This window comes from Orussus abietinus, unplaced genomic scaffold (assembly GCF_000612105.2).
Source record: "Orussus abietinus isolate OABI.00-Male unplaced genomic scaffold, Oabi_2.0 scaffold76, whole genome shotgun sequence".
Taxonomy (NCBI): domain Eukaryota; kingdom Metazoa; phylum Arthropoda; class Insecta; order Hymenoptera; family Orussidae; genus Orussus; species Orussus abietinus.
In genome coordinates, this window is record NW_019394271.1 from 1 (window position 1) to 27236 (window position 27236).

The window sequence follows — 27236 nt, forward strand, 5'->3', positions numbered from 1 at the left end:
CGATAGCTCCTAGAAATCTTCGCGCGTCCCAACCAGCCAAGCGCCAAGCTACGAGTCGAGACGTTGAGTATGCGTGCATTCGGCGCTACACTCGACAAGTATGCATGAGACTCGAAACTGCGAAAAATCCTCGCGAGGCTTACCTAACTGCGGATATAAGCCGAGTCATATCGCGCATGATTTTTACATTTACCTACAAGCGTTATCGAGCGTTTCTAGGCGTTTCTAGAGCGTTTTTGAACGTCTTCGAACGTATTCGAGCGTTATCGACCGTTATCGAGCGCCTTTCGAGCGTTATCGACCGTTATCGGCACTCTCCGGCAACTCTCCGGCACTCTCCGGCAACTCTCCGGCACTCTTCGGCAACTTTGCGGCATTCTCCGGCACTCTACTGCACTTAACAACACGCAACGGCACTGTACGGCCTTCGATAAGGTTCTAAAACACTTGAGAAACGCGCGTAAACGATCGATAACGCTCGAAAACGCTCGAAGAACGCTCGATAATGCTCGAAAAACGCGTGAAAACACTCTAAAGACACTCGAAAACGGTTGAAAAACGCTCGGTAACGCTCAAAAACGGTCTAAAAACGCTCGATGACACTCGAAAACGCTATGAAAGTGCGTGAAAATGCTCGAAAACGCTCGAAAACGCTCGAAAACTGTCGAAAAACACTTGATAACGCTAGTAGGGAAATGTAAAAATCATACGCGAAAAGACTCGTCTTATATCCGCAGTTAGGTAAGCCTCGGGAGGATTTTTCGCAGTATTCGACTCTCACGCATACTCGTCGAGTGTAGCGCCGAACGCACATATATTCAACATCTCTACCCGTAGCTTTGCGCTTGACTGGTTGGGACGCGCGAAGATTTCTAGGAGCGATCGCACTCACGCAGATTCGCCGCATGAGAATTCCGTACGCGACACCGACGCGTGCCCCAAAGCTCCGCATCACGTCGACTTCGATGCACAATGTACTTAATAGCAGTAGATAAGTAGATAAAGTCAAATGGAGCGTCACGAGTGTTCTTCCCTTACCATAAAAAGTGAGCAGTGTTGGTAAGCGTAGGTAAGCCACCACCGTCAACTGCCGCATAGTATTACCATCACGAGTACGTGAGCCGCCAACGGCAACTGGTAGATGGTACCGCCATCGCGAGTGCGCGAGCTCCTATCAGAAATTCGTTGCGCCGCCCTTGGGAGCAAAAAACGGTGAAATCTAACGTACGAAACCAGAGGGCAGCACAGGATGCGATCACACGATCCTGCCCGTGAGCAGTCTTCCAACTCATCTCTGTTCGCACTTTCCAATAAACGGTTCTCTAATTGCGTCACAGGTCTCCCTAGAGTTCTCAAATACTCGATAACCTAAAACTGAAGAAGATAAACTGCAAAACATACCATAAGTTACCGAGAATATCGAGAATTTACAAGAACGTTAATTTTTCTATTTAAATACTTGAGGCTTCTTCACATAAATATCACATTTCTTTTCGATGCATTCCGAAGTTCAAGTTAAGGAGTATTAAATGTTATTAAAAAATATTAACTACAGAGTTTCATTACCTTCCAGTAAAAGATATTTATGTATTTACGTATTTGGAAAAATGACCGATAAGTTGCAAGTAATTTCTCATCGTTCCTGACGTAACTTACCATGTTTGCAACTCTAGTTCTCCCTAGATTCGAGTTCGAAATTGGGCCGCTTTAGAATTAAAATTCCCTCCAACGGGTAACTGTAAACCCGGCTTTCGAGGGTGAAGATTCTACCGAGTCTCGCCAGATGGCGCCACCGTCGCCCGACCGGTTCCCTCCCCAGGCGACTCGTCTTCCGCTTTTGCAAACCGGCGGCCGAGTGGGAGCCTGTCGCCCTCGCGTGGCGACGCGCCTCCCGGTGAGCGGAACTCGCGAGTGGCCCGCGCGTGCGAGATGGCGTCGCCCGGGTGAAGAGCGCCGGAGGTGTCTCGTCGAGAAGCCTGGAAAGGCCCGTACCCAGGGAATTGTCGCGTCGACGAGCCGGTGCTCGCTCGGAGCATTCGTCGCCCCGGATCGGCCGGCTCGCCCGCCTCGGCGGCGTCGAGTCGCGCCAGTCGGCATGTGACCCGGGACCGTAGCCTGGCAGTGGTCCGCGAGCCGTCCGCGGCGCGTCTCGACCCGCCAGGAGGAGACCCTCGTTGTGTCCTGCTCGCTCCGCGTGCGCCGTCTCTCTCTCGCCGAGGCCGCCCCCCTCCGCGCGCCCGGCGGATCGACGGCGACCCAGTGACGTCTCCTCGGGCGAATCGCGGCCAACGGCTGCGCGCCCTCGCGGACCGGTCGCACCGCCGCCACCAGAGGCGGCGACGCGGGCAGCCATCGCCGCCATCGCCGCTCGGCTCGGACCCTCGTCGCCCGCCCCCCGGCTCGCCCCGCCAGTCCCCGGCCGACTGCTCCGACGACGGCGGCGGCGGCGACAGCGGCGGCGGCTACTGCGGTAGCGACTGCGCCAGCGAGCGACGGAGACGCGGCGAGACCGGCCGCCATGGAGCCGCGCGACCGCTACCACGAGCTCTGCAGGCTCTGCGCCTCTTACGACGCCGTCAAGATGGATATCTTCGGCCAGGAGGGCCGCAACCGCCAGCTCGTCGACAAGATCGAGACCTGCTTGCCCTTCAAGGTGAGTCCCCCTCCCACTTCCGTCAGCGCGGCCGGACGTGTCCGGACCCGTCCGGACACGCGAGGACGACGCCGAGGGACGAGGGCTAACCTCGATCCCGAGGTCGCCGGCTCCGGGAGAGAGCGCTCTCTTATTTATTTACCGTTCACCGACGCCCGGCCCGGGACCCGAGCCTTATCGAACCTCCGCGGTGACGTCGCGCCAGCGGAACCGCGTCGGCCCCGACTTCGACCCGGGCGTCCTCGGGCACGGCTCGGTCGCGGCTCGGTCGCGGTACGAGGCGGAACGCCTCTTTAAAGCCGCCAGAAGTCCGCCGCTGGCGGACCGCAGGCTTCTTTTATCCAAACGAGTGCGCTATGGGCTCGTATATTGTTTATATCGACATTTATTAATACGGTTTTCTACGATCCGTTGGACCCTCCTAATTGAGATTACGAGAGGCTTTAAGGGCGCCTGCTGGCACGGTTCTCGGCGCCGTTGGTATTGCCGAGACGCGAGACCAGTGGCGCGTCGGTTGGGGCAACTCGAGATATATCAGATCCTGGGATTACGTGCGGCCTGGAAATATTTCACGCGTTTACGCCGTTTCCGTTTATCCGGTTTCCGGTACTCCCTCGCCCTTTCGATTTTACAGCGTCGCTAAATCGAGGGAAACCAATCCTCTCGCGAGAAGGTCCATTTGTTTTCTTTTCTCCATTTAAGGGTGGTTTTCCACGCCGGGTTGCCGATTTTCGAGGTCCGGGCATTAATTCCCGATCGTTCCGTTTCTGGGAATATACATATATACGAATTACTGATCTTAAGTCGCTTTTGTACTTTAAATCTCGAATGTTTACGCCTTCTTATTTCTTAAGTAGTTTCTGAGACGTGTCGTATAATTTCCTGGGAGACGGTGGAGTCCCCGAAATCGGGGGTTCTGGCATTTTCGCGCAACCCTGGGTGGAAGTTCGGCCCAGTGGCGCCGCCTCTCGGGCGACGCGAGAAAGCGCGTGCACGGGGCGGGGGATGCGAAACCGCGAGCCGCGACTCCCGGGGCGAGAGAGAGGCCGCGACAGGGAGGGAGAGAGTCGTCGTCGGTCTCGCTCGCTCGATCGACGAGCGCCCCACGTCGAGGAGCACCGAGGTTAGGCGTGGACGTGGTGCGACGCACGGTCCTTGGCCGGCTCTCGGTCCTTGTTCGAGCGCCGCGGCCTGCCTCTCCCTCTCTCCCTCTCGCTCCCTCGCTCGCCGGCTCCGTGACTCCGTCTCTCTCGCGCGGCCCTTCTCGGCTCCCCGCTGACTCTCCCCTTGAAACCGCGCGACGTTTCCTCCGGCGAGGGACTCCTCGCCGACCGACGCGGTCGGAATTTAGACTTTTCAAAGATTTATTCCAAGGTATGCTAAGGTTTCGCGGATTTCCCATGGGATGGGATTTCGAGAGCGAGGACTATTGAAATTATACTTACGAGGTTTTAAGGCGATACGAAAGGGTCCTTCTACACCCATATAACGTAAATATATTTATACAACTTTTCTCCAAACCGGGTGCACCGATTCATTTGAAACATCGACACGTGATTATGAAGGCCCCAAGGAAGAACGCGATGCTTGTGAAATTTCATTTTTCAAACATTTCTTTTTTTTTTTTTTTATTTAACCTAGACTAGAACCAAGATCACATTTTTTGGGAGAATAAATGAAATCTCACGAGCATCGCATTCTTCCTTAGGGTCTTCATAATCACGTCCTAATGTTTCAAATGATTCGGTGAAATTAGTTTGGAGAGAAGTTTTATAAATATTGTTACGTTTTATGGGTATAGAATGACCCTTTCGTATCACCTTAGGGCCTGACATAACTTGGAGCGATTTTTAACGATTGTTCACTTTTTACGTTGAGTTGACTCGTCGAGCCATTGGATTTAAGAGATCATTATGGGACTATCACGGGCTTTTAAGATCTAACCTCCTTTTTCATGGTTTTTAGATTATTATGGTTATCATTCTCGACTGTTATCATATTCGTATCATAGGGCCGACTCGACAGTGCGAATTGAATCAAGAAACCGGGTAGAGTTCCGAGCCAAGCACATTTTTGCGGGACTCATCTTTACGCGATTTCGGTTCGATTTTTTTTTTTTTTCACGTTGGCAATGTTTGCGCCGACTGACTCGCTGTTTAAGAAAATAAGCCTAAACGAAGAATGGAAAGAATATTCCTTATTCCTGTTTGTTGAAGCGCACGTAGGTCGTATCTTAGGCCGGCGATTATTTCCTCGGGTAACGATCCCTCTGGGTATGGAGATAATCGTTTATCGGGGCTCCTCTCGCGCGTCGAAAATTAGCGGGAAGCTACTTCGGCAAACCGACACGGTAAATAGTCGCTCCCCTTTTAATGGCGCCGCCGTGGAAGAGAAACACTTGTTGCTACTTCGGATTAAAGGTTGAAACACGCTTTTTGTTTTTTTTTTCCCCCGGGATACGCCGAAGGAATTGCAAACGCAACGGTCGAAAGTGGAGGGACGCGCTTATCCGGATTCCGGATTGCGATTGTCGGCTGAAATCCGCCGCAGGATTTCTTTCCTCGATTTTTCACTTTGCGTATCGCCAGCTCGCGATAAGTCGCGCTTACCAACCTCCGAAGGGGATCGGGAATAAAAAAGGAAGAAAAGGGAAATTCTACTCCCCCGAGAGCGCCGGGGTAGGCGGAAAAATGTGCGATAATCCGAATAATTAATAGCAAACACGTGGATATCTAGATAGAGGAAGAGTAACTTAAGGGAGATGAGGAAATGTCGTAAGGCCAGTCGTGGAATGTTGGATTATAAAGAAAAAATTAAAGAAGAAAAAAAAGCAACGCGTAAAGGCTGATCAAGGAAGGCAGAAAGAGGAGAGGAAAATTGCTGTACTCCCTCAAAAGCGCAGCTTAAAAAATGTGCGATGATACGCTGCGAAGGAAAAGAAAAAAAAAGAAGAAATTCACCGTACCAAAGGAATACTTTGTTAATTCGACAAATCGTTATTTGACTCAAATGAACTCAAATAAATTGTTATGAATCCGAGGAAAATCTTCCATCCAATTAAGGCGATGTGGAAGTGGCATCGAAGAGGTTTTGTTTATAAAACTTTCCTCCCAACTCGATTTACCGAATAGTTTGAAACTTTACAACGTGAATAGGGAGATTATAAGGAAGGTCTTGAACCTCGTGAAATTTAAATTCTTTTCACATTTGTTTATAGATATTTTTAAAATAGTTTGTAAAAAATGAAATTTCGCGAATTTCAGGACCTACCTTAAGGTCTCCATATTCACGTTTTAAAGTATGAAACGATTTGAGATACCCAGTTCGTAGAAAAGTTTTATGAACGATTGAGTTTTCGGATGCTACTTTCACATCCCCTTAATACGAATTTGAGTGAAGTAATTATTCTTTGTATCAAGAAAATATTTCTGAAGTTTAACGACACTTTTTTCTCGGTGCAACTTAGATGATGAATAGTAAGGACGCGAATACGTCGATGATATAGTAGGCATACATTAAGGTAGAGAAAGAGAGAACGTCGGAAGGCCAGACGTGGAAACGTCGACTATTGGTATTCCTCGATAAAAAAAAAATCTGAAAAAAGAAAATTTTTTATCCCCGCGTTAAGGCTTAACTGACCACCGCAAGTCAGCTGACCGGAGTTATCTAACGATCACTCGATGACCCATTATGGCCGTCTCGGTTTCGTCTTTGCCTTCTCGATTTCGTTATTGCGATTGTATTGTCAAGAGTCGCGATCGCGAGCTCGAGAAATGGGCAAAACACTCATTTTCCACATATTGGACGCGTTTCATCCGCAGAGGGTATCCGCACGTTGCGGGGCGTTTTCGAAAAATCGTCGGGAATTTTTTGTGACGAGTACTCGCGAGTGTGACGCACTAGAGAACTCATTGAACCCGTTCCATGTGCACCGAGTTTTCTGGTTCATTGATACGCGGCCTACCGGGATTCGTTGTCATCCGACACGTAGTTACACCTGCACTGAGGAATAAGGAAATGTCATCGAACCAAAGGAATATTTCGCCAAATTCGAAGAATAACGTTTGCTGGCCCATTTTCAAGTGTTGCATCGCTTAAGGTTAAGTGAAACACGTCGAGGAACTTTGATCGACGTCGATGAAGAAGATTTTTCTAAATGCCTACGTTGCCGACGTTCGTTTTGATATTGACAGCTGTGTCGAATTATATTGGATATTGTACCAAATGGCATACTCCACCTGTCGTTTTCGTACAATAAATATCAAGAAATCGAAGTAAAACTCTAGAAATCCTCTGGATTCATGCTTTCTGGGGCCCTAATTGACTGCAGAGAGACTCCCTGCGCCATCTGTGATTTCCAGGTCAATTAAATTTTCACTCCGAGACCTCGTATTACCATTGTTTTAGCATAGAAACGTATACAACACTTTTTTCGCCTTTATCCCGTTCAAATGCGCGTTTATCGATTACCAGAGTGTTCTAAATTGTCGTAAAATTGTCCTGACCCTTTCGTTTCTCATATCAGAGCCTTTGATAATTGTATATTGATTGAAATATGAGAGCTCGACGTCACTTTGGTTCTGGTCTGGGCTAGTTAAAGAATTTTTTCCAAAAATCCAAATTCTGACAGTTTGGTCCAATACCCTTAAAAAAAAGTGTTGCATTCTAATTAACTGATTTGAAGGAGATTTCACTTCAACTTGAGCAAATCAAGTTACTCGTTATGACTGTGAATTCCTTTTCTAGGCGTGCGTCAACTTATTCGAGTTTATTCGAGTCAGATCACTTTTCCTTGAATTAACCAAATATTTCTGTGGTTCAATTACTTTTTTTATTATTTTTTATTATTATTTTTTTTTCTTTTCCTTTGAAGCACGCCGTCGCGTAATCTCGACGCGGATACGGGCCGGCGTGACTTCGGACAATGAAATGGAAACTATGGAAGTGATTGATACACCGGACTCCCAATTCGCGGTCGTTTGTGTTTGAGAACTCTTCTTATTGTAACGAAAAGGATGATAGATTGCATTGATTACGGGTGACATAATCGCCTTGCATCCAGTCTTAAGGTCATCCTGACTCGGTGCAAACAGTTCCCCACGTGATGCGCGAGGAGAGCCAACGTCTCGGCCATTCGCGTACAGTTAAAGAACGGGAAGGCCATCCGATGTCGAATACCGAAAATCGATTGAAATTCTAATCACAGGGCCAATCGAAAATTCCCACAAGTTTTGAGAACTGGTTGAAAAGAAAAGATAAAAAAAACTGATCCCTGATCTAACGTCTCTCTGTAATCACGCCATCAAAAAAGATCCACGATGAACTCACGAGACTTGTGAATACTTTTTATGGGGGGCTTTGAATTTCTTCGACTGTTAAGGACCACTCCTATCGGTTTAACAAAATTCCGGACTTAAGTACAATCCACAGGGTACGCCCGCGAATTAATTCAAGCTGCTACTGGAATCCTAAGCCATAGAAAAAAAAAAATCTATTAAATCTTGGACATGGTGATTGGTAACGATTTTGAGGTTGCCGGGAGGCTTGAATTTTCTTCACTGTCAAGGACTCGAGTTCGTAAAGATTTTTTCACGTACGAATATATTCGCATGATAAATGTTGCATTGTTGCGAAGTCACGTAATTGGTCAACGTTTGGAAGTCGTGGACGAAACTGTCAATTTCGCCTGCGAAAGTTGATCGTATACAGTCCCAAGATTCCGATTCTCGAGTTGGTACGGATTTTTTTTCGAGTAGAGATAAATTTGCATGAAAAATTTCGCATTGTCGCGAAGTCGCGTAATTGGTCAACGTTTGGAAGTCGTGGGCGAAACTGTCAATTTCGCCTTCGAAAGTTGATCGTAGACAGTCCTAGGGATCCGATTCTCGAGTTGGTACGGATTTTTTTTCGAGTAGGGATAAATTTGCATGAAGAATTTCGCATTGTCGCGAAGTCGCGTAATTGGTCAACATTTGGAAGTCGTAGGCGAAACTGTCAATTTCGCCTGCGAAAGTTGATCGGGTGAATTCGAGAATCGGCTCCCCGGACCCTCGGTCGGATTCGGTCGGAGGTCCGGTCGAAAAACCCGGGCCGGATCGAAGCAGCTTGGTTCGACCTCGCTCCCTTTATCCGGGACTCGTCGGTCTCGGAGGAAGGGAGCGCTTCGGGGCTCCCTCCGGGCGCGACGAGCGCCTCTCTCCGACTCCCCGGAGCAGCGGCGTCATCGAGAGCGCGCGATCGATGGCGCGGAGCCGCGCGACGCGACGCGGCCTCGTGCACCTCGAGGGGATCCTTCGATCCTCGGCTGCGGGCCCGTCCCCTCCTCGCCGCGCCGCGCCTTCCAGATGCTCGCTGGAGGGTTCCGGCGCGGCAGCGCTCGCGCTAGGTCGCCGCTGCCAGCCCCGGGAGTGTAATCGAAGACCCGACCTGCCGGCCGGCCCGGGGACGGCGGGAGGCGCGGCGTTTATCCGGCGCGCTCTCGACCCTCGGCGGCCGCCTGGGCTCCGGCGCTCTCTCTCCCTCTCTCTCGCTCCCGGTCCCGCGCCGCTCGCGCGGTCTCTCTCGCTCCCTGGGCTCGAGAGGTCTCGGGTAGCCGAGGAGAGGCGGCGCAGCTGCCCGGCATATTGCCCGGCGGTGGACGACACGTTGCCCGCCCGGCAACGCCGGCTCCCCTGGTCGATCCCTCGGCTACGACCACGCCGCGGAATTCCGGGACGCTCTTTTAACGGATCGCGGCCTCCGGGGGCGTGATACGAAACTCGCCGAGATATCGAGACTCCATCCTCCAGGCTGTCTCGCGTTGATAGGACTCTCGCGCGCGTGGAACGACTCGCCCCGAGAATACGTCCCGGGTGATTAGCCACTTCAAGGGGGTTTTTATTTTTATTTGCTAAGATTTCTGCCGGTGGCTGGGTCCTTTTGGAAAAGGTACGCGCAGGGTGGAATTTTAGAGGTATCCCGATTCTCGGTTCACGGCGGACGAGGAGGCGCCCATCTGGCATCGCCGGGTGCTCGCAGCCTTCTTCGGCGATTCTTCGGTCTCGACCTACGGGAGGAATTCCGACCGATTGTTCCATTCATCCCGGTTTCGACCTACGGGAGAGACCGCACGGATTACCCCATCGATATGGGCTTCAGCCTACGGAGGGAATTCCACGCGATCGCTCCGTGGACCTTGACTTCCTGGGAAAGTCGAAGGCTTCCGTTCGGATATCTCGCGCATCACCGGAAACGCATCTGGCGATAGTTAGATTCTCTCGCGGGAATTCCAACAAGAGCGCGTTGGAGGAGCGCCGTTTCTAGAGCGCGCATTCTTCTTCTCTCCCGGGCGGATGCGTCGACGGCGCAGGAGGCGTTCGTCTGTGTCCACGTAGGCGGGCCCGCATCCAGGTATAGGCATTCTCCACCGGCCGCGCCGGGTTTCCTGGTCGGTGCGGGAGAAGCAGAAATTCCACGCGGCCATTTCGCCGATATATACGGCGCAAGGGGTATCGCGTCACCGGCAGACGGCGGAGCGGTCCCTCCGCGGCGGATCGCCCGCGGTTTCGGCGATCAGCTCTCGTCGGGCGTTTCGCGATAACTCTTGTCAACGAGTCGAGATCCTTCAAGCCATTCTAACCCGCGCCTCAACCCCACTGCGTAGGTTCCGCGCGTTTTTCCTCGATTTCTCATCCGCGACGCGTCGACGCGCCGCGTTCTGTGCGACCCGGCGGGGTCTTTATACCCATCGGGATCCCAAAAGCTCTCGTGAACGAGTCGAAATCCCTCAACCCTCTGCGTAGCTTCCGCGCGTTTTTCCTCGACTTCTCATGTGTTCCCGTCGACGCGCCGCGCTCCGCGGGACTCGACGTATTTCTATCAATCGAGATCCCTAACTCTAGCGATCATGGCTCGTTAATAATTATCAAAGCATTCGTTTTCCAAGCCGGAATCGCGACCGTTACGATGGGTTTACGAGCAAGATTGAATTTCTCCGCGTGCGGAACGCCTTGTACCCGCCGAGGCGGCTGCAGCGGCTCGAAGCCGGCCGCAGGCGGCAGCTGGCTCGGTAACCGGTGTCGGCCGGTCCCGGTAGGGTGCGGTTGGCCCGCAAGCGGCGCACCGGGCCACGGCGGAGGCCGCTTGCGTCCCGGCGCCGCCGTCGTCGGCGCATCCGGCTCGGCCCCGCCTCCCCCCCCTCGTCCCGCCGGCGCCGCTCGTCCCCTCGACCTCGAGCGCCGCGGCGGTTCCTCCCCCGAGAGACGCGCTCCCCGCTCGACTCGGTGAACAGCGGGCAGGGGCGGCCGCCTTACCTGCGTCGGGGCGCGCGACCGTCGCCCTGCCTCTGGCCCTCCGCCCCGGCGCCGAGGAGACACGCCTGGCTTCCCCTCCGGGTTTTTCCAGAGACTCCGCTCGAAGGGGCACCCAAGACTACCCAGAATTCTCCACGAAAATTCGCGACCGAGCGCCTTAGATTTATTATCCGGTATTGTTACCGTCTCGTTTGTTTAACGAGGTCGAGCGAATCTTCGCCCGCGTATGGGAGATTTTCGTAGGGATGCGACTTATTTTATTTAACGGTGGATTATTATTTATGTTCGCATTTCTGGGTTCGCCTTGAGATTGCGTATTATTTCCTCGGTCGGGGATATTTTTGGGCGAATTGAGGAGGTAATGGGATGCGTCTATATTTTTCTTATTAATATCGGTTTGGGAGATGAAAGTACTTCGGGTACCGTCGGATCGACTCGGCCGCGTCGAGCGCTCCTCGGAAGAGATAAAGAGCGAGAGAGAGAGAGACGCGCGCATGCCTCGGAAGTGCGCGCGAGAAAGAGGCGCGACCCAGCCGAACGGCTCACCCGGTATATCGATGAGTCACTCCATTCGAGTACACGCACCTTGACCTATATAGTAAATAGAGGAGTATGACTTTCTCTCCCGCCGCACGCGTCTCCTTATCAATGGAGCACGGGGAGCTCTAGGCATAGTAAATAGTGCTTTCCCTTTCGCCGCCTCGGCGCTCCGACTTTTCGACAGTCCATCTTTTCGCCTCGGCGAGAGGTTCGCGCTCCTTGAATGAACCAAGCGACGCCGGAGACGCGTCGGACGTCACACGGGGCGCGGCGCGTCGAGACTGAAAAAATCGAGCGGAAGTAAATCGGTGGACTTAAAGGCACTTCCTATCGGTCTTTCATCTCGACGCGATGACGCGCCGCTCTGAGTGCGACACCTGATTGTGAGACCTTACCTCCACGCGACCTTCTCGATTATCACCTGACGTCGTGTTATTATTACGCCGATAACGACCTATCACGTTTACACAATTATCGCGTAATTACCTCCCACTTCTTTTGTCTCGTAATTCTAGGATTTTTTAATTTTTTTAATTTTTTATTTTTTAATTAAAAAAAAAATGTTTTATTTGTTCCGTGGGTCAGAGAAAGAGGAAAGCACGAGGGGGGCGGAAAAACGCGACCTACGCGTCTCGATCGTCCCACCAGAGATCGAACCAGGAGATGTGGTAACTCTCGCCTCGAGGAGCCAAGTTCTAACATCAATCGGCGACGCATGAACGATATCTGTTTTCTTTTAGAAGGAGAGGAAGAGAAGACGCTTGGCGATGCGTCGGTTTGCCGAGGTGGTTGATCTTCCCATTAAATTTACTTAAGGTGTCACTCGTTTGGCGAAGGGTCTCACTTTTCACCCGATCGAGCCGTTTGCGAATTTCCTCACTCGACCTCGCCGGGTAAAAACGCGAAAAAGTGAAAAAGTGAGGTTAGGTTCGAGACTGACCGCCGTGAGGCCGCTTCGTGCTCGCTGCGGCCGAGTGCAGCTTACGGGAGAAGCCTTTGCTATATTACGTGCACCGTGGAATATGTTACCGGAGGGGATTAAAAAGAGCGAACATCTGTCGACTAGATGAGATAATGACTCGCGGCGTTGCCTTTAAATCGTATTCCGTGCAAAAATCGACGACGAATCGAACCCTTCGCGCAAAGTTGAGACGCACTCGTCTCGTAGGACGCGCACCCCGCGTTCAAATCGCGCGCCAACGGTCGCGGCCGTTAGAATTTGAATTTGAATTTCTTCTCCCTGGCGGGCGTGGAAATTCGAGAAATCGACCGAATCGGGTCACGAGAGGACTGCCAAAAGCCGGCAGGATGTCCTCGGGGTTCGAGAAAGTGTCCTTCGACGGCGACGCTATCTTCTTTTTCCTTTTTTTCTTTTCTCGCACCCAAGATGGCCAACTCAAGCTCTCGTACTTTCGTTGCAGATCGCCGAGGATGACCGCCTGCCGAAGTGTCTGTGCTACCGGTGCATGTACAACCTGGAGAACTTTTACGACTTCAGGACGGCCTGCGTCAATGCGGTCGCCCTGTTGGAAAGGTGCCTGCCGCCCGACGACACGGTGAGTCCTTGAATTTCGATGCAGGATTTCAGGGACAAAGGAGAAGCGATCCCCTGAAATCCTCCACTGCGACCCTACGACCCGTTAACTGAGAAATGGTTACTGCTTCGTTGAACGATTCACTTATTTTATCAATTGTTCTATGTTTTTTTCTTTTTCTTTTTTTTTAATGCTTTTTCCATAATTGAATTATTTTTCGCAGGTTTCGGAAGATGCGCAGAAGCAACCGGAACAGAGCTCGGAGCTGCGCACCGAGCTGCTCAAGGAGAAGGAAAACATGCCGATACTCATTCCCGAGGCTCCCATAGTGAACCCCAATGCGGCACTAGGGACCCCACCGAGATTGAATTCCGATGGCGAGTCGGACCGCGAGGTCGAGGAGGTCCTCGAACAGAGTGGCACGGATGAAGGTACACGATGTGCGATGATGAGCATGATCGGTCTTGGTCTTACGGTCCAAATGTTCATATTTACAAGCCCAAGACCAAAGCTGTACAATCAAAGCCAACTTAGCCCTTCACTGATGCTGGATTAAGTTTCATTATTCATTATTCTCTATTTTATTCTTCTTTTTCTCTTCATGTACTATTTTGTTCTTCATCTATCCGTCCACGCCATTTTCTCGAATCGTACCTGATGAATACTTTCCCCAGGTGTGGACGACCCCGAAGACCCGAAGTCCGACGAGTACGAGATGGACATGGAGACGAATCCTAGCGACTTCCTGGAGATGACGTCGATGGTCACCGAAGACGTGGAGGAGAGCGAACCCGCGACTCCGCAGACCGGACCACAAGAGTCCGGGGTGTTCCAGCACACGATGGAGCAGCACGAGGTGTATGTCTGTTCCCTCTGCAACAAGGCTTTCAGCTCGAAGGGGCACCTTTCCTTGCACGCCAGGATCCACGTGGGTGCCGGAGACGTGATCGGCGAGAAAGTCATCACCGACGACCACACGTCCTACAAGAGACCTTACCAGTGCGACCTCTGCAACAAGTCGTACTCCACGGCGAAGCATCGGTGGGGACACGTCTCGACGACGCATCGGTGGGTTCTGAGGATAAGGAGGGAGATAAAAGGCCCGAGATATTGCGAGCAAACACGCGACACGCCTTTCCTCGAGGCGAGCTTGGGACGGGGATTTTCTTTTAAATACCGACCCGGTCGATCCTGACCGGATACTATAAAATTGCGGTAATGGCGAACATTTTAATGCCCTGGAAGTCCCTATTGGCGAGTGTAGGGGGACTCTAGGAGGTTCGCTAGGGCTCCTGAGGTTTCAGCGAACCCTTTAGGACTTTCCGGACTCTCCCGACAGGGTCCCAAACGGGTTTCCAAGGGTGCCGATCGAGGCCCAAAGGGGCTCGAGGGGCTTCCGAGGAATCCACTTAGATTTTAGGGGGTTCTAGACCCCGGGTAACGTTGGGTGCGCCCTTATTCTCGGAGGGTTTCAAACTGGTTCAACGGAAGATGAGCGAGACTCGCGGGATTTTATAAATGCCGTTGTTCGTCGATGCTTTTATAATTTTATATCTCTTTGAGTATGTTGTTATACTATCTCGTACTAGTGATATCTCGATGCCGACGTCCTTTTTATAAAATTACAGAGAATTTTATGGTATGTCATGCCGGTGAATTAAATGATTCCAGGGGTCATCCGGCTGTGACTTGTGGTTATTGCTCGAGGATCTACTCGACGAGGACGAATCTCGAGGAGCACATAAAGTCGCGACACGCGGGTCTGCCGCCACCTCCGGAATTGCAGATGCCTTACGTACAGCCGGAGAACCGGTACCAGTGCAAGAACTGCCCGAAGATGTACACCAACGTGACCGACCTCAACAAGCACAGCAGGGTGTGCTCGAGTGAGCGGCGAAAGGACCCGCCGACCAGCAAGACCATCGTCCAGAAGAGCAAGAACCTCGTGGACACGTCCGACTTGTCGAGCCTGGACTCGAACGACGAGAGCAAAGACTACAAGAGCGCCGAGGCGAAACTCGCGAAGAATCCTCAGTTGACCATCCTGAAGCAGGCGTTGACCAAAGGGGACAGCTTGAAGCGGGACTTCGAGGACAAAGGCAGAACGAGCGGGAAGCCGAAGAAGGTTGCCAGGACAGGTAATCCATTTCTGGAAGATCGAGTTTGACTTAGTCCTTTGAACCTTATGCTAGACCTCTCAATGTAGATATAATTTTTTTTAAGTGCATAATCTATGTTTGATATCGGTGGTAATTAATTTATGTTCATCCGATGAACAGAGAGCACCGAAATCGACGGACAGAAGAGGTGGTACTGCGAGACCTGCCCACACTCGTTCACCTCAGTGGAGAGCCTGAAGGAACACGAGCAGACCCACGACGCAGACAAGCCTTACGTTTGTATATTATGCGAAAAGGATTTCGTCCTGAAGTCCTCCCTCAGCAGGCACATTTTGGCGTCTCACGGGGTGGATCCTTCGCCGATAGTAGATAGCGACAAGTGCTTGAAGAAGGTGGTCATGGCGCAAGCCCAAGCTGCTGTAAAAGAAGCTCCTGTTGCCATCAAAGAGTCGGACTCGACATGTTCCCCAGAGGTGAGTTCATCGTTACGAACTGATGACTAAAAACATACAATGTTTCGCTAATGTTAACGCTAATTTCGTAATTGCTCCCAGGGTTGAGATAATCAAAAAAATTTGCTTGAAAGCGAGGATTCTCTATAAAGAAATATGATTTTATAAAATAAGTGCGAGAAAGAAATTCATTGACCATTGTTGGTTCTAGACCAATGCGGACAACGAAGAAGAGGATCGGGAAAGCAGCCACGAGAACATGATCGAGATCGAGACGGTATTCGTTTGCGAGATCTGCACGAGAGACTTCAACGACAGAGCGTCTTTGTGGCTGCACATCAGGGCGACCCATAAGGAGTTTGCGGCCTTTGCATGCGGTGTTTGTCTGAAAATCTGCTCCGACAACGCGCAGCTACTAAACCACGTGAACATGTACCATGGAACGTCGAATCTCCTCGTCTCTGAACAAAGAAGGTAAAGTTTACATGAGATGCAGGTTTTGCGGCCTCGTGCGATTTTTCGGTATAGCGAAATAACGATCCTGTGTGCAACAGGTACAGTTGTACGATATGCGGGAGGCAGCACGACTCCAGAAAGAAGCTGATAACTCATGTCTCGATACACAATGTGGATCCTAGCTACGATCCGGCGAGTTTCGTACAGCTGAACAACAATTATTATAACGAGAGCATGAACAGCAACGACGCGAACGAGCAGACGTTGGATTTCGACGGGGAGGACGGGGAGAAGGTTGGCTGTTATATTTGTTATAAGTCCTTTCCAAACGAGGATCACCTTATACGGCACCAACGAAACGCTCACAAGGTTCGTCCCTCTTTCTTTCTTTTCTTTTTTCTACCCTCGGGCTCTCCTTCTTAAGACATTATCCCTTATCAATCCTGAAGTAAATATTGCAATCTCGGGATTTCAGGATTGACCTCGTCTTCTCTGTTCCAAGATGTCGTAGATATTCGATGTTGTTTTTAATATATCACAAAGGTAGGAGGTACCTCATTTGTGCTTTCACCTTGCAGTCGGAATCGATAGTTCCGATAGGAGACCCTGCCGGCAACGGAAGTGGCTCGGGGGCGAATTCGGGAAATGGAAACCGTGCACAATATCATCTGTTTTTCGTCTGCGAGCTGTGTGGAAGTTCACACCCGAGTAAATGGGAACGATGGCTCCATGTCAGCAGCACTCACAGCAACGAGCCAGCTATCAGGGTAAGTTTGGATGCATAGGCACGAAGTAGTATAAGGAGACAACGCCTATGATCGGTTTCATAGAAAGTGGTCCCAAAATCGGGACACAGGATCTCAGATTTTCGCTGATCTAACGATGCGAGCGCTACTTGCGGAAGATGAGGGAACTCCGATCCTACGTGATCGAAACGTTTTCTACCGATGTAAATGACCTAAAATGCTTTTAATTTTACAATTAAGGTAACGATCATCCGCGTATGATATACAGAACGTAATGTTTATAACGTGATTAAGACTAGCTAGATGACGATAATTTTTAATTGCAAAATTTTCATCGACGCACTGGATCAGAAAAAATCTGAAGATATCAGACCCCTAAAGTGAGGACGATTTCAATGTGTGGAATCTCCTTATACTACTTTGTAGTTATAGGAATTTCTAGGATTTAATCGTCATCTCATCGAATTCTCTGATATCTCCAGTGCGAGCGAGAAGACTGCGGGAAGATATTCGCGACGAAGTCGCTGCGCAATGAGCACGCCCAGCATCATCTTATCCAAGGAGCGTCTCCGAACACTTGCGAGATCTGTGGGAAGCTGTGGGGCAGTCGAGTGGATTATTGGAAGCATGTAATGGGCGTCCACTCGGATACGGTACCCCTGATCTGTGGGGTGTGCCTCAAGGTGTTCCCCGATGTCCTACAACTGAGTGCCCATGTTAAAACGAACCATTGGCCGCTGACCAACGGCGATTTCAGCTGCGACATCTGCGGTAGGCCGTACTCGAACAAGTCGAAGATGTCGAGGCATCGGAAGATCCACGGGCTGGACGCGGATAGGTTCAGCTACGGCCTCGGCGAGTCTCCGAACGAGACCCTGAAGACCGGCAGAGGCGACTCGGCCGAGGGCGAGTTAACTTGCGAGATCTGCGCCGACCTGAAATTCGGGAATCTGGAGGAACTGTGCAACCACAGGCGCAGTACCCACGGCTTGTTCCCCTGCGACCTGTGCAACAAGTGCTACGGTAGGACGTCCCACCTGTGGAAGCACGTGAACCGCGTCCACAAGGGTCACAAGGACGTAACCTGTCGGTACTGCATGAAGACCAGCGCGTCCAAGGACCACCTGGCGACCCACATCGCTAAGATTCACAGGTACGAGCCGGACACAAAGAAAGAGATCCGCGACTCGGCCAGCTTCAAGTCCTTCGCCGGAGAGGACGAGGCTCTTCATCATTGCGAGAAGTGCAACAAGGGCTTCCACAAGCGGTATCTGTTGCGCCGCCACATGAAAGGCTGCCAGAACTATCGAAAAGACCCTGGAGCTTTGCTGACCAGGTGCCGAGCCTGCGAGAGGATCTTCAAGGACCGTGCCAGTCTCCAGAAGCATATCGAGAACCACCACAGTAGCTACACCTGCCACCTCTGCAACGAGACCATCACGTCCAAACTAGGTATCATGACGCACAACCGCGTCAAGCACATGGACCATCCTGATCTGACCTGCGACCATGCCAACTGTAAGAAGCTCTTCCGCACGAAGGAGGACCTGGAGTCGCACAAGAAGGACCACAAGTACCACACCACGCCGAACGTCTGCGACTTTTGCGGCGACACGGTGGAGAACAAACTGAAGCTGAAAATGCACATCCTGTCGCTGCACAGGAACGAGATCGGCGTGTCGTGTGGAGTGTGTCTGATCCCAATGAAGGACCCGAAGGACCTGAAGAAGCACGTGGAGGAGGTACATCGCGGGATCCTGTCCAAGCCGAATACCTGTAAAGTTTGCGGTAAACAATACGCCTCCAAGTGGAAGGCATTCGATCACACCAAGAAGTGCCACGGGAAAGTGTTCAGGACGTGCAAGCAGTGTCTAGCGGTGTTCACCAGCGACGCGGACATACGCCATCACTACGAGCTCGTCCATAATGTCCCGAAGGACCAGCTGGCAGGCTTCGAGTTCCGTCTGGACGTGGGACCCAAGCCCGAGGAGTTCGACCCGGCGGAACTCATGGTCAAGAAAGAGCCGGAGGACCTCGAGTTCGACGAGATGCCCTACGACGAGGACTCGAACGACTCTAAACGCAGGCGGTCCATCAGCGACACCTTCGACTGCGAGATGTGTCCCGGGATCTTCTTGAACCACGAGACCCTGGCCGAGCATTATCGGAATGTCCACAGCACCGACCCCTCCAGGATGTTCAAGAAGATGAAGCTGGACGGCAGCAACGCCCATAGGAAGATGCGCGACCGGGAGAACTTCGAGTGCAAGAACTGCAAGCGGCAGTTCTGCACGAAGACGCTCTTCTGGAACCACATCAACGTCTGCACCAGGCGGACCGGAAAGGACGAGGCGTGCGGCGCGTTCCCGGGCTCGATCTTGGAATCTCACCTGAAGAACAACAACCAAATCAAGAAGGAGGAATTGGAGCCCATGGAGAACGAGGCTAACCTGAACATACCGGACTTCAACCTCTTCGAGGACATCAACCTGCAATTGTCTGGTCAGAAGCCGGTGCCAAATCTCATGCCTCTCGCCCAGATGGGCGGGAAGTCGTCTTCAGGGTCGAAGTGCTCGAGGAAGGACTCGCGGAAGGTCTACGACGAGTCGACTAACACCGAGTGCGCCTGCGAGGTCTGCGGGAAACAATGGCCGGCGAAGAAACACCTGTGGCAGCACCTGATCCGCTTCCATCGAGCCGAGGCTGCCGTCACCTGCGGGGTTTGCCTGAAGCTCTGCAAGACCTACGAGGACCTCGCCGACCATCTCAAGGCGCACGAGGCCATCCTGAAGTGCGAGGGCAACAACTTCACCTGCAAGACCTGCGGCAGGTACCACAATGCTCGCAGCAAACTGTTGCTCCACATGAGCATCCATATCAACCTCAACGGAAACGCCTGGTGCCGAGGGTGCCAACAGAGCTTCGAGAGCGAGGAGAAGCTCGCCGAACATGCCACCAGCTGCACCATGCAGCAAGCTGAATTCGAGGAACAGAGCAACGACATGGAGGGCAGCTCGAAGAGGGAGAACGAGAATGACGGGAAGAGCAGCGTCGCGGGTGACGAGAACTCATTAACGGGCGAGGTCGAAGAGGTCGAGTTCGAGTCCGAAGCCGAGGGCGACGGGTCCGACCAGGACGGCAGTAACTCGGAGAACAGCGACGACTCGGACAGCATGAGCGACGCGAGTTCCAGCGACGACGACGACGATGACGACGACGAGGACGAGAACAGAAACGAGAACGGGGCAGAGAACGACGAGGAAGCTGAGTCGAGGTCGAATAGCAGGGCGAGCGAAAACAGCAACAACAGTAACAACAGTAACAACAGTAACAACAGCGACAACAGCAACAGCAGCAACAGCAGTAACAGCGAGGATGAGGACTCGAGCGACCTCGAAGAAGGCGAGGGCAGCGACGACGACGACGATGAGGATGAGGAAGAGGACGACGACAGCGTCACTAAGGACCCCGAGGAGCAGGAGGTCAGCCAGGAGAGGACCTTGGACAGGGAAGAGTATAAGACCGAGCTCGAGGTCGAGGACGACTTCGAGGCGGAGGAGGTGAAGATGGAGGTCAACAGGGTGAAGTATGATGAGACCTCGCTGAACGTCAGAGGAGGAAAGTACTCAGGGGATCACAGAGGGCAGTTCGAGGCGTCGTCGAGATCGCACGTCAAGCCGCAAGCCATGGACTACTCGGACGAGGACGAGGACGATGATGGACCTCCCATACTGAGTCCCATGATGCCGTTGAATTCGAGAGAGGCGGCAGACCGGGACGGCGACGCGCGCCAGGGGCTCAGTCCGATGGTTTCGATGGCGGTGAAGATGGAGCGCGAGGTCGAGGTCGGCGAGCTGGACGAAATCAGGCACGAGATCGCTAGGGGTCGCTCGGCCTCGTCGACGAGTTCTCCCCAGTTCTACCAGGACTCGATGAGCGAGAAGGGGTCGAAGGCGAGCGCCAGCGTGCTGGCGGGGATCCTGGAATCCGGCTCCGAGGAAGGAGAGGACGAGGTCGACAGCAGGCTAGGCGAGGACGAGGACGCCGAGGAGGGGCAGGAGGAGCCCGAGGAAGAGGTCGAGGACGCCGGGGGCAAGGTCGACTACACCGGGAGGTTCGGGAACGAGGGCGACTCCGCCGAGGGCCAAGTCTCTCGCATGGAGGACTCCGGCGACGAGACCTTCGGCGAGCGCTCCGACGCCGAGGAGATCGATGCCGTCGAGGTCGAGGTCGAAGCCGAGGCCGGCATGCAGATCCACGACCTCAACGGCACCGTCCTCATGGTGGCTAACGACTCGGACGGCAACCAGATCTTGATACAGCAGAACGTCGGCGACCTCGCCGGGGAGGCCGACCAGATGGTCACCCAGTTCGTCTACCAGGATGGCCAAAACTATGGACTCGGCTACAGGATGGCGGCGACGCATGCGCAGGGCGCGCCCATGCATTCCGTGGAGATTCGCGAGATCACCGACGAGAACGAGGACGTCTTCGGGGACGAGGAGGTCGCCGGCGCCCAGATGGACGGAGACCTCGAAGAGGACGACGAGGACGAGGAGTCCAAGCTGGGCCCTGGCAACGAGCAGGGCCTCGAGCTCGAGGCTCAGTCTATGGAGGAGTGGACCGATGGGGATTTGAGCGCGAGTGCCAAAGACGAAGTGTCAAGGACGTAAGGGCCCTCGACCTCGACTTTTCCGAGACTCGTTGAGGTCGCTCGAGAGGTCTTCGCCTCCGCGGAAGTGAACGATTACGGTCGGTCGGACTATGAGGGAGACCATGACTGCGTCGCGTGAAGTTTCATACGTACCTTGAATGAAAAAAAAAAACAAACAAAAAGTAAAGAAGTAACTGTACAGTTTGTCGTAAGGATAAGGTCGGACCGGAGTAACCGTGTAAATTTTTTACGAGAGGCCGCCTCCCGGGTCGGCGGTTCTCCAAAGGGAGGCGCGCCGCAGGGGATGCGGTGGGCGTTCGTTTTTCTCTTCCTTTCGTTTGGGGGGATACGTGCCGAATCGTTTGTAGATTTCTTTTTTTTTTCCCCTGAAGCTCCTCGAGACGGAGCCGAGGTCGGTGGATCGCGCGTCGAGGCGGAACGATTAGAAATCGACGGAATTTGAATAGATAAGAGTGCGTTGCGAATGTTCCATGCGTCCAAGCGATTGCGCGCTTTCTCGTGCTAATTCTCGTTAGCAGGTCCTCGCGAAATCACCGAATTTGACACGGAATCAGACCTGGATGCCTGTTTGGATGTTACTCGTCCAATGAAGTACAGAAAAAGCGGCGTCGATGAGGAAAATCGGTCCTAGTCCTCGGGGTACACTTTTCGTACCGACCAAGACCAAGAACGATTTTTTGCTCATCTTTTGAGATAAGGCTACCGATCAACAATGGCTACCTGTGCACGATAGGCGGCACGATAATCAATTGTTAAGAAAATCACAAAGACGTAGATCGTGTACCGAGTTCGTGTTTATAATTTATTCGAGGGGAGATGCGATTTCTTGTAGTTTTTATCCAATCAATCCGTACAACTGGGTACTTAAAACTCGAGCGTTTATAAGCTGACTAACGATTTGCAAATACGTTGCGCGCAAAAGTGCACTTTCAAACGGATATCTGGGTCTGTTTGGGACTTCCGTTAGCCCGTTAGAATTGTTTCCCCATTTATCGCCGGCGGCCGGATTAATTTAACGTTGCGTGAGACTACCTTTGTTACGCAGTTACCATTAGTGCGGATTTAGGATCGACTTTTTACAGGTTCAGCATTTATGCGGCATTGATCACATTATCGGTCGACCTTGCGAAAGACGTTTCCATTTAGATAAGCGAGGGATCCCGATTATTTTATTCGTGCGATTAGGCCCAGAGTCAATAGTTCTTCCTGTACCAAATTGATGATCTTTCTCGAGGAATGAAGAGGATACGAGGCGGTCGGGCCCTGTTTTCTTGTTTTTTTTTTCCTTTCTTTCTTTCTTTCTTTCTTCACACTTGATCATTCACGCGTTAAAGAGGCGATATTACCGGTTGATCGTGGACCTATTACCTATACCTTATGTCATTAAACGAAGAAGAAAGGAATGATCTCGGTCTACTTATTTTTCAGCGCTAAACTTTAGTACATTCGGTCATGATAACTTAAAAACGTGGGCCAGGCTCTTTGTACCAGAATTTTGGTCTCGGTGGTATTTCATAGCGATCGTCGTGTTGATAATCCAAAGTAATTGCCAAACGTACCACTAGTTCTATGGAAATTATTTACCGGAATCTCCAGGACCAATAATTAATTAAATCATGAATTCTACAGGGAGGTTATACAAGACTGTTGGACGGGACGAAAATGGAACGTAATTAATACCGAAACTTAAAATCGACTCGTTTTCCGAGGTACAAGGGCAGAGAAATATCCCGGCAACGGTGTAGAGAAATTTCTATGAGTTGGTGGGATTACTCTTTCCCTCCGTGGACTCGAAAACTCCGAAAAGTCGTTTTTGCCTTCCGTTGGCCGCATAGTCTAGATTTCGCGTCTTTCTTCTCACTTTTTTCTTTTCTCCTCTCCATAATTAAGAAAAAAAAAAGTATTACAACTACTGCCTTACGACGTTTAAGAAATGACTCCGCCTTTTTTCCTCTTAAGGTGACGTGAAAGTGACATCGAAGAGGTTTTGTTTATAAAACTTTTCTCCCAACTCGATTTACCGAACAGTTTGAAACTTTACAACGTGAATGGGAAGACTATAAGGAAGGTCCTGAAACTCATGAAATTTCAATTCTTTTCAAATTTGTTTATAGGTATTTTAAAAATAGTTTATAACAAAATGAAATTTCCCGAGTTTCAGGACCTACCTTAGGGTCTCCATATTCACGTTTTAAAGTATAAAACGATTTGAGACACCCAGTTCGTAGAAAAGTTCTTATGAACGATTGAGCTTTCGGATGCCACTTTCACGTCCCCTTAAACGTAGAGTTTATCGTGAATACAATGTTTCTCGAACGAGATGCAGCTCAAAGAAGAGATCTTTTCCACCGAGAAAGAGCGGCAAATCGTGAACGGTACAGAGACCCGGGATTGCGCCGACATGTCGAGACTACGTAATTAATTTGTCTACGTACACAGAGACGCGAGTTAATTAAATTGGGACCCCGTTGATTTTTTTTTATTTTTTTGTTTTAATGCGCGAATCGAGTCAATGAAATATCCTGGGATCGATCACGGTGAACAAGGACCCTATTCTCAAGTTCGTACGATCAACTTTCGCACCCGGCTTTGAAATGTTGACCAATGGATACAACTTCGCAATAATGCGAAATTCTCTTTTTATGCGAATCTATACTCGTACGCGAGGGGGAAAAAAAAAAAGAAAATTCCTCCGAACTCGAGAATAAGAGCCCCGTTCATTATCCGACCGTTCGATCCCCGTTAATCGACTGCGAATCACTGTATTTATTCTTTATTGTACTCCGTCGTAACTTATTATTATCGGCTGACGCTCGCATAAGCTCCGAATAATTTAGACAGGTAGCCTGCTAGATTCTTCCACGAGTAAAGGTGTGTGTGGGAAAGTGACGGAGAAAGCCAACGAGTCGCGTTCCACTTGGTGCCTCCATCACCGGAGTTCCACTCGAGTCCTGCGGAATAAATTAAGCGTAATGTACATGAACGGAATTAACGATCGACGCCAAATTATAATGAAGTCTTTCTACTCTTGCGTCGTAAGCGATGCGTGGAACTGGCATCGGGCCTTAATCGATGATGTATCTTCGGAAGGAGAGAGTGGAACTTGACGTTTTCCGGGTATCAATCGAGAACGCTCAACGTTGGCCCGCGCTCGTCTCCTGAGGTTAGGAATAGAATTCTGCTCTCGTTAAGCGGCAACGTGCACCGCATTCCACCTGTTTTATTGAGAGGCCTTGCGAACTGTTCTACCCAACTTTTGAATGTTATTTATTATATTCATTCCAGTATAATTCTTAGGTTATCGCGTGGATAACTCGTTATAAAATAAAACACCGACGCGCGAGGCCGGGAGGACGAGCCCCGCGCGTCGGCGCTTTAAGGTTATGTTCCAGAACCAGAGACCGGTGTCGGTCTTGCGCGATTTCTTGTAATACGCGACCACAGGGGGATTCTCTCGGGGCCAGGACGTCTCGCGTACGTTTACGGTCGAACCTAGAATACGAAAGTAATACCCTGTACTTTTCTCATCTGTAAATATTGTAGCATAAACCTTGGCTACCGTACCAAGACGTAGGCGGAGCATGCGCACGAGAGGACAAATCTTTGAGTCACGTTGGGTTTCCGTCAGGCCGATTTCGCGTGTACGGCCTTCGGGCACTCTTCTATTTCCATTTTCTTTTCATTTTTTATTTTATTTCATTATTTTTTTTTTTTCTTCTCCAGATCGACCAGAATTTCGGGCCTCGATCCTTGATTCATGCGAGGCACTCCTGCTGTCCTGCTGAAGAAAGATAATTAACAAACTCGTTTCTCTTCTCGAGGGAAACGCGATAAGCAGAGATGAAGAAAGTTGGTAGAGTTTCGAGCCAAATACATTTGAGCAAAAGACTCGTCAGATTTATTCTCACGTTCAGGACGTGCACAATAAAATTCGAGGATACAACGTCTAGGGAACGCCTTGATAACGCGTTAAGGCGTTACGAAAGTGTCGTGTATGTACATCGAAATATCAAAAGATTTACAACATTTTTCTCAAAAACTGGATGCAATACATCATTTGAAACCTTAACGCCTGATCATGGAGATCCGGATGAAGATCTCGAAACTCGCGAGATATTTTTCGAAATGGAAAAACGAATATAGTTTATCCCGGACCAGAATTAAAAAAAGACGTGTATTTTTTATTTTTCTTCGAAACGTGAAATTTCCTGACTTTCAAGACCTTCATTAGGGCCTCCGCGATCACGCGTCAAAGTTTCAAATTATTCGGTGCACTCCGAAGAGAGACTTAATAAATATTTTCACTTTTAGATGTACCCATATGATACTTTCGTAACGCCTTGAGAAACTCGGCAGGGTTTCGCGGCAAATGCATAAATACAGGCGTTCGTTGAAGTACATCCTTAAAGGGTGACACTGTGGGTGAAGAACGTACACGTGAGTTCGAGGCAAGCCTGCATGCCTCTGGTTATGTATCCGGGATTTTAACGACACCTTGCGTTACAATATCAATTTGTGATGTCGCCATTGTCTTGGCAGATTACAGAGAGTGTCTTCTTCTCACAATTTGTAACGTCACATTTTGACTTGGCAGGTTACAGAGAGTGAGTGCTTCGCACGATTCGAAAGGTCGGAGGCGCCGACGAAGGACCGATTCGTGACCGTCGGATATTTTACGCTAAATTAATTATAAGGAGAAAAAAAAATGTATATTGTGATAAGCGAGCCACTACGCCCCTGTATAAAGGATATATATATATATATATCATAAGCACACTTGCGCGGAACTGTCGAATGTACACTTACAAATCGCTGAACAATGTCTGACGGGCTGCCGAGAGTCCGGAAGATTAATCCGGTGCCACGTCGTAACGGATAAAGATATATAGTTTGACAATGCCGAGACTACAGTTGTTATATTGGAAGAACTTTTGAAATAAACGCCTGAAATCATTGACGTTCTCTTTGCGACATGGGCCAGACGAACATTGGGACTGATTTTCCGATTCATTTCTATCTCAAGGCAACGTGGAGCGTCTCTTAACATTAAGGGGACGTGAGAGTGGCATCCGAGGAGTCAATCCTGATAGTCACTTCCAAACTGGGTGTACCTAATCATTTCAAACTTTACAACATTAATATGCTGGCTATAAGGAAGGTCTTGACACTCGTGAAATTTCATACCATGAAAGAAATTTTTCCTCGATATCTATAATGAAATTTTATGAGTTTCAGGACCTTTCGGGTAACCTACATACTTATATTATAAGGTTTGAACCGATTCGGTACACCCAGTTTGGAGAAAAGTTTCGTGAACTAGAAACTCTTTGACGCCACTTTCCCATCACCTTAAACTAACGTACTGTCGGATATAAAAGACATGTGTTTGTGCTTTTGTCAGGGCGTGTTTACGTGCAAATTACTAACGGGCTAAATTCGGAAAAAAAACATGGTTTATTCGTTGAAATATTTATTTTATTGCAACATGGATGCAAGCAAATGCAAACTGACGTGCCATTTGAGATGTGAACGTCGAGCTTAATGGTTTATGGCTCGAATGCTTTAATGTAAATTTAAAAAAACCAATCGAATAATTATTTAGCATCCATTAGTAACTTTAGTATTAGTCGCATAACCGCACAACACTGCTGTGTTGTGATAAAACCTATATTTTATATCAGGCAGTTCAATTTCATATCTTTTGCCTCTGGTATTATTAGAATCTTAATATATAATAAGATTTAATTACACGGTTAATACTCGGTTAA

At 50.4% G+C, this 27236-nt stretch overlaps 1 protein-coding gene across 1 annotated transcript; it reads left to right on the top strand.

Annotated features, from left to right (window-relative positions):
• Positions 1 to 2371: 2371 nt before the first annotated feature.
• On the top strand, positions 2372 to 22868 carry LOC105700028 (zinc finger protein Xfin). Its single transcript, XM_012425569.2, has 10 exons — positions 2372 to 2653; positions 12906 to 13040; positions 13243 to 13450; positions 13694 to 14087; positions 14691 to 15157; positions 15299 to 15612; positions 15803 to 16065; positions 16146 to 16416; positions 16626 to 16814; positions 17276 to 22868. The coding sequence occupies exons 1-10, from the start codon at positions 2519 to 2521 to the stop codon at positions 21464 to 21466; spliced, it is 6567 nt and encodes a 2188-aa protein (XP_012280992.1). The 5' UTR covers positions 2372 to 2518; the 3' UTR covers positions 21467 to 22868.
• Positions 22869 to 27236: the final 4368 nt, after the last annotated feature.